The sequence below is a fragment of the Arachis ipaensis genome, chromosome B07, assembly GCF_000816755.2.
Source record: "Arachis ipaensis cultivar K30076 chromosome B07, Araip1.1, whole genome shotgun sequence".
Lineage (NCBI taxonomy): Eukaryota > Viridiplantae > Streptophyta > Magnoliopsida > Fabales > Fabaceae > Arachis > Arachis ipaensis.
This window is the reverse complement of record NC_029791.2, coordinates 8,540,439-8,548,408: the sequence shown is the minus strand read 5'-3', so window position 1 is coordinate 8,548,408 and position 7,970 is coordinate 8,540,439. Positions and strand designations below refer to the sequence as shown.

Below are 7,970 nucleotides of genomic sequence, written 5' to 3'. Positions count from 1 at the left end.
TTACATGTATTTTTAAAAAATCGTTAAATAATTTAACATATTTAATTAAATTATTATTTAATAAATTTCAACTATCCAACTTATACGAAAATAATTGAATATGAGTCTGCATATTATTTTATGTCCATGATTAATCATTAATTTAACTTATAAACATATATGAGTTTCACTAAGAAAAGAAATAAATTAAGAGGAGCATGCATGCACCATGGGGGCAAGTCCACGTAAGAGGGCGCATGTTAGCAACAACAAGAAGAAAAATGGAGGGAGTGCGAAGTGTAACGGAGAATGGGATGAGAGAAGGCGAAGATATCGAAGCCCACGGCAATAAGAAAGAAAGACGTTTAAATCGTTATTAACACTCTTAACCATTTCATCGCTCGCTGCATTTTTCTGCAAAATCTCAATTCCTTCGCTCCATTCTCTCTCGCATTCGGTATTAATTTTCACTCTCTTCTCTCTCTCTCTCTCTCTGAATGTGTTTCATATTTTGATACTTTTTTTTGCCAGCTGCGCTTCTGTTTTCTTTGTGATCTTTAATCTCGCTGTTATAGCATTTCATCTTTGATTTTTTTATAGGAAAAAACAAAGTGAAAATTGTTAATATATACTTGATCGGAATCGAATCGTGTATGAACTTAATGTATTATTGATTTTGGATTAAGTGGTTCTGTTGGATTAATATAGTAGTAATGTTTTTTTCATTTCAGAGTTAATTAGTTTTGTAATTGGTTTAGCTTTCTTTAATGGTCCATTGCTTTAGATTTGGCTTATTACAATGTATAATTTTGCGAATTTAACCTTTTATGTTTGTTTGTTAAGTTACCATCACTTTAGGTGTTGTTGTTTCCATATTATGTATGCATACATCTATTTCTTACTATCAATGCATACGTAATGATCGGAATGGAAAGAATTGCAATTAGATACTTTAATCATTATATTTCAACTTTGGCTCCCATAGGCACCATGTCCCATATTCAGCCCTCACTTCAAAATTCTGGTTTTACCATCCACAATGCTGGAAGGAGCTCTGAAAGTAGGCTTTTGATTCAGAGCTTAACCATGGGTGAGAAGCACATGGATTCTCGATCCACCAAGTGGAAGCGAACACAAGTATCATGTCAGAAAACAGCTGAACCCATCAGCCTCTCCAAGTCTGATGGTGGGTTATTTTTTCGTATTTAAATGAATCGTGTACTTGTCTTTGTTCTTCATGGCTGTTGGTTGAAGATTTCAAACTTTTATAGCAGTTATTTTATCAATTGTACAAGTTCTACAGTTTTATATTTGTATTGAAAAAAATAGATGAAGGAATTGTTCCATTACTATCGTTATTGAAATTGAAAGTTCACAAATATATCAATGCAAAGTATGGTATGTTACTGCTGAAGGTTAATGTTCTAACCGAGAATTAGTTCTTGGTAGTTACATGTTATAACTCTTTTATACTCTAAAAAAGTTGGCAGTTAAAGTAGTTTGCTTCTTGACATTCTTTCTTTTAAAGGCCTGATAATCATGCTATGACGATGCAGCTTCTTTGCAAAGCTTTCCTACGGAGAAAAATCCTTCACAAGCTGCAAGTTTTCCTTATGGATTTGAGGTCTACAGCCATCCATCCTTTAATTTTCTTGACATTTCATTTCTCTGATTCTTGATAATTATATGCTTGATGGTAATCAGCAATAATGTGGCCACAAATAAAAAAGCTTTATGAAATAGCCATGTCACAGGATGGTTCTAAACCTCTAAAAATCCCCTAGAAGTACTCTGAAATCCGAACCACAAACATGACTGGGCATCAACATTTTTTTCTTCATTATCCTATGATACAAAGTTATATGTTGCATGAGATGTCTTTTGGACATACGACAGAGCTTAGGTTTGACAACGATTGTATCACAATCTATCATTATCTTTGTAACTCTTCCTGTCTCATCTGGTTATGATCAGGCTTTGGTCACAGAGGTATGTGATGAGACTCAGATTGCTGAATTGAAAGTAAAGGTGACCTTTCTCTTCTCTTGTTTTCTGCTCTTGTAAAATTTGAAATCACTTTCAGATATAAATGAAATGAATGTTAGACTGTATCCTATAGGCTATAGGAGGGTATGGTTTTCTGCTTTCCCTTTTACTGTCTAATTGTTTGGTATGAAATTATGAATATATATAGGTGGATGATAATTAAAATTGCATGATTCATGTAGGTAGTTTGCATTTAGAATAGATTGCATTGCATGAGATTCTACCATTCTAACTTCACCTTTTCTCTTGGATTTAACATGAGGACATGCTATTGTTTAAGTGTGGGAAGGTTGATAAACCCATATTTTATGATATAATTTGTGCTCAATTTAAGTGATTTACTCAATCCTTCACCTACTTATTCATGTAAATTGCATGATTTCACTTTTCCTTCCTTATTTTATGATATAAATGAAAAACATGTTTCCTATGCTTTAAAAATATTAATTTTAAATTACCAACATATCATTTGGCAAATTATTGGATAATGGAGCTTTTGTCCATTTCAGCACAATTTTTTTTTCAGACGTGAGGTAGTGATGTTTATTGAGACTAAAATCCTATCTGAATATATAACACATTTTTCCTTTACATGGAAGAGAGTTCTGTATCGGTTTGTTTATGACCTTAGTTGACTTTTATTTTGATAGGTTGGAGAGTTTGAGATGCATATGAAACGCAACATTGGAGTAGTCAAAGCTCCTTTATCCAACATTTCACCAACTACAGCACCACATGTTCCAAGTAAACCTATGGTGGAATCAGCACCTGCTACCCCAGCACCATCACCACAACCACCAAAACCATCTCCAGCGAAGACCAATCCATTTCTGAATGATGCCACCGTGAAGTCATCAAAGTTAGCAGCACTGGATGCTTCTGGTCCCAATACTTATGTCCTTGTGTCATCCCCGACGGTATCTTTAACTGTTTTCCGCTGAACTCTGCTTTTACTGGTTTATTTTGTCTACTTAAAGCCTTGTAGAGTTTTAGAGTGGATTTTTATTTTCATTTTCTGTCTCTTTTGTCAGGTTGGTTCATTCCGAAGAGGTAGGACAGTGAAAGGGAAGAAGCAGCCTCCTATCTGTAAAGAGGTACATTTAGCATGCTGCTTTCTCCACTCTCCACCATTCTGTTTCTAAGTAATCAACCAATTATGAGTTTATGACTGATGTTTTTGTTTGTGGAAACTACATAAATGAAATGTATCTTAGGCTCTCTAAGTTGATCCATAATTTGGAAAATTTGTAGTATGTTCTAACAAATTGGCCTTTCTTTCCATGCAAACTTATGAATGAAAGATATAAATGATATATTTTATCCTGGGAATACAAATATAATTTAGTTATATTTTCTACTAAGTTAATTATATATATGCTATCATATAGTTGCATAGTCATGATTTTTGTGGGTCTAAAGTTCATTTGACCGATTACAAATCACTTTATCACCATGTTCCTGATTCAGCACTATCATTTCTGCAATATCTTCTCTTTTCCTTCTGTTTTGCCTTTTAATTTTGACATATACAGGGTGATTACATCAAAGAAGGCCAAGTAATAGGGTATCTGGATCAGTTTGGCACTTCACTTCCTGTTAAGGTGATTTTTCTTAGCCTCTTTAATCCTGAGTAATTCTGAAATGTCTACTTCCTACTGACCTTTTTCTTATTTTTTTTTTTGGGTTAAATTTAAATGTTGCAGTCAGATGTGTCTGGAGAGGTGTTCAAGCTACTCTTTCAGGATGGAGGTAGTGTCCACCGAAATTAAGTTATAATATATGACTTTTGAGATAGTAGTAGTAGAAGTCCTAAACTTGTTTTTCTAAACTGAATTCTACCATCTTAGGGAGACTTAGTACTTAGCCTTTTCCCACCTTTGTAAGATATTCTAGTAACTTGGATGATATGGTTGGTACTAGCCTAACTATAAAAATGACTATTTAAGATATTGAAGAATTTATGGTTGGTACTAGCCTAAAATCTTTTCACGTGTTAACTGACAAAGTCACATCATATCCATGAAGATCTTGAATTCTTCTACATAGAAGACATGAGTGAAACTAAACACACTTTACAAACTGTGTGCCTGTTCTTTCGCTTGTACTTTTTAAATGATATAAGTTAGGAAAATTTTCAAGTGTACCGGTACATCGGTGTTTCAGTGATTTTATATAATAATTAAAATCAACTGTTAAAAATCACTGAATACCGGTATACTTGAAAACTTTCCTATAAGCTATGGGATAATCAAGATTAACATGGTTCATTATAAATTAGTAAATTACCATAAAAATCTACAGCTGGGGTACGAGTTTCATGGGTTATTCACTAACTTAATGCTTATGATCTACCTCTCCAATGTCCCTTTGATTGTTATTCATGATTTCCTGCATCCTGCCTAGTGCCTAGTTGCAACTTGCAGCTTGCAACCACCAAGACTAAGGTGCAGTTTGATATTCATAACTGTGAATTCTTATTGTTTTTCTGTTTATGATTTACAGAGGCTGTTGGTTATGGAGATCCTCTTATGGCTGTCTTACCTGCATTCCAGAATATCAAATGATGAGTCATGTGACATCATTTCTTGAGCAGCTGATATGACAAATTCATTTGTAGTCTGGTTATTCTTTCTTTTCGGCCGCAAATAAGTCAAGAAATAATGAATGGTACCGCTATATTGGCAAGGAGTCCTTTATAAGAATTTGCATGAGATATTACAAGGCAACTTCTAGTTCTATAGTGCTTAGCTTGCTTAGAGATATTTGAACCAGCATTGTAACAATGTGCAAACATTTTCTTTTTTGGGCTGAATGATCTCAGAGCACATAAAATAACCTACTGATCACATCTACTGTGTCCATATATAGTTCTTAGAGCCCGTTTGGGAAGTAGCAGAAACTACTTTTTTTTTTAACTTTTGGATTATGAAAAGTCACAATCTGCGTGTTTGGCACCATTTTAAAAAAGCTTTTAACTTTTAATTTACAACTTTTTGAAGAAGTAGAAATATATGACTTCTCTGTGAAAAATCTACTTAAAAAAATTAATTTCAAAACAAAAAAAAATCTACTTTCCTTCTTGACTCTGTGAAAAATACTGACCCTTCACCACCATTTTCACGCAAGGTCTGCTAGAAGTACTGGCATTCCATCATCATTCCACCATCATTCTCACACAATGTTACAAACTTCATCATTTTCATGTAATGATTCATCTGAAGGAAGTATTGATCCTCCACCACCATTTTCATTTTCAAACAATATTGCATCTGAACAATCTACTGCATATATTCCTTCTAAGTATTTTTGTTATCATTTTATCACTCTATTTTTTATTATTAAATTTGTATTTAACTATGGTATGAAATTTCAGTTTTAATTTTATTTTTTTCACATGTGATTTTATAGCTTGCTATTATTTTCATAGTTAATTATAGCAAATTCTTGACCTCAATCAAGGAAAAGAGAGTTCTAATAGGAGTAAAATAAAAAATAGCAACAAAATATACATGACACACATTTTATATTTATTTTTTATTTTCACCTACCATATCATACATAATATTAGTGATTAGGTTATATAAAATCAACATTTAATATTAGAAAGTATTTGTTATCATTATTTTAATATTCATTCTCTTCTATAAAAAAATTATTTTTTGAGTTATTTATCCAAATGCTACAACTTCAAATTAAGTACTTTTATAACTAAAAATCAAAACACAAAATAACTTATTTATAAGCTGCTCTTAATAAAAGTCCTTATGTTTTAAGCTCTTTTTCCAAAAGAACTTATTTAAATTATTTATCCAAACTGAACCTTAATACAACGGGATGATTGTGAACAAATTATTATATTATAAATGAAATTGATTGACCTCCACCACTAAGAAGGCATTTTAGTGTCCAAGAAATGAATATCCATAAAAGTTAAGGGATTATGAAATCTTAATGATCCCCATTAATCAATGAGAAAAATCACTATTTTACTCCCTTGGTATAAAGAGATTATTGTACCTACACAAACTTTACTAAAGAATTATGCAGTCTTCTCTGTACCCAGCACATCACTCATCCTTTGAACCAGCATCTCTTTCACTTTGTGTAGGGCATGTTCTAGGTTTTCCAGCTGCATAATTGGCATGATGGATGAGTTTATTTATGTGGTTTATTGCTCGATAGAATGAATGATTATTTCTTTCCTCTCTAATACAGCTTACTTTAAAAGTTTTGAGATCCATACCTCTTGTCTAGCAAATCTGTTATGCAAGAATAATCCACTATACAGATCAAAACTATCTCTCATGGTGCTGTCCTTCTGCAATTAAGTTGTCATTGTCAAGTGTCAAATTATTATCTAAGATTGTTTCATGACTAGGTTTGGAAAGTGTATAATTAGAAGTGTACCAATTGAACAAGTGTCTGAAAGCCCTTTGTATCAATAGGTGTGAATTTAGCATCCATTTCTGCCAATGTCCTGTTTAAAAAAAAAAAATCCTAAAGTTGTATCTAGTGAGCATATCTTTAATGATTAAATTAAATGTATAGAAATCTGCATACCTTCCTATAGTGTGTGTGATAAATTGGCTCTTAGCAGCAAGTTTATCATGTTCTTCACATGTCATTTGTAGCATCCTGCAACCCTGTTCAATAAATAACAATTTCACATGGATTATTACATCACCCTATACTTGTGTCATGTTCTTGTGCAGGATCTGAAGATTATTTTGTTCGAAACTAACTCGACATAGATAGTTGTTTTGTTCTTCATTTCTTTTGACTCCAGAAAAAATTATTCTTAGTAAAGTCTCACAGCACTTACAGATCAAAATTGTCAAAGTTAATTAAGAGCATTGACTACCTCGGTTGCAAAAATATTGAGGAAATTAGAGCAGATAACTTCATCTCGAATTCGAACTTTATCGTACATGAAAGTGAGATCCTTCCACCCATTTTTACCACTTTCTGGGCCAAACATGGGATGAGTGCAGAGAATGTCTGATTCCTCTGGCAATTTCTATCAAACAATACTAGAGGAATAAAAAAAACCAATGGTCCAAATTATCCAACTTAACTAAGAACCAAAGCATGTATTTACCCGCAGAAGAAGTTCTCTTGGGTGCTCTTTGACTGAAAGAACATCAACAAAGAGTGTTGATGATCGCTTCAGAGAAGAAATTGGCATAGAATCAAGAACCCCAGATAAAGAAATAATGGATGTGCATATGAGTATGACATCATTATCAGCCTCAAGGAATTCATTCACATCCCTGAAAGTTTCCTTAACATGAATCAATCAATGAAACTTCATTGAGAAGAGTGGAAGTCGTTGTTCCTTACCTGAAGAATTGGATGCCAGGTTGGAGGGAGTGTTGGGAGTAATCAGTTCTTGAAGTAGCTGTAAGAGTGTGGCCTTGTTTGATCATAGTCTTTGCCAGAAACTGGCCAAAGGTGCCGAATCCAACTATGCCAATTTTGAGAGCTGATGATGATGATGATGATGACATGTTTGATTGGAAGATAGAAGTGCACTCTGCACAACCAAATCCAGTTTGTGATGGCTAAGGTTAAGATTATGCTGAAGGTGTTAGGGGACCAGGCAACTCAACACGTGTCAATTTTTTATACGTCAAGGATACACTGTACTTTTGTTTTTTCTATTTCCTTTCTCTAACACTCAACACTTGCTTTTTAGCACTTCAGTTTTGCCTTCATTTAATTTTGTCTAAACATAAACATAAGTCCCACCCTTAAACATAGATTAACATTCTCTTCATGACAGAGTGATATGTCCTTATTATAATTTCGAAAAATTAAAAAAAAATAACAAAAGTAACTTGATCTTAGATGTATATTGTAAAAATTTGGTGGTGTTATGTTTGGTATTTTTTTTCCTATTCTTTTTGTCGATTTTTAAAAAAAAAATTAAAAGATTAGAAATTGAA

The 7,970-nt window shown here is 33.0% G+C and overlaps 2 protein-coding genes across 2 annotated transcripts; one reads left to right on the top strand and one right to left on the bottom strand.

The window, feature by feature from the left end:
- LOC107609246 (biotin carboxyl carrier protein of acetyl-CoA carboxylase) lies at positions 196-4,886 on the top strand. The gene is made up of 9 exons (XM_016311132.2): positions 196-436; positions 965-1,165; positions 1,536-1,603; positions 1,954-2,007; positions 2,676-2,942; positions 3,057-3,119; positions 3,558-3,626; positions 3,729-3,774; positions 4,528-4,886. Exons 2-9 carry the CDS (start codon positions 970-972, stop codon positions 4,587-4,589), a joined length of 825 nt encoding a protein of 274 aa, XP_016166618.1. The 5' UTR covers positions 196-436; positions 965-969; the 3' UTR covers positions 4,590-4,886.
- On the bottom strand, positions 4,832-7,605 carry LOC107609247 (arogenate dehydrogenase 1, chloroplastic). Its single transcript, XM_016311133.2, has 8 exons — positions 7,366-7,605; positions 7,124-7,295; positions 6,887-7,042; positions 6,586-6,668; positions 6,433-6,502; positions 6,269-6,343; positions 5,846-6,154; positions 4,832-4,895 (listed from the first exon to the last, which is right to left on the bottom strand). Exons 1-7 carry the CDS (start codon positions 7,530-7,532, stop codon positions 6,065-6,067), a joined length of 813 nt encoding a protein of 270 aa, XP_016166619.1. The 5' UTR covers positions 7,533-7,605; the 3' UTR covers positions 4,832-4,895; positions 5,846-6,064.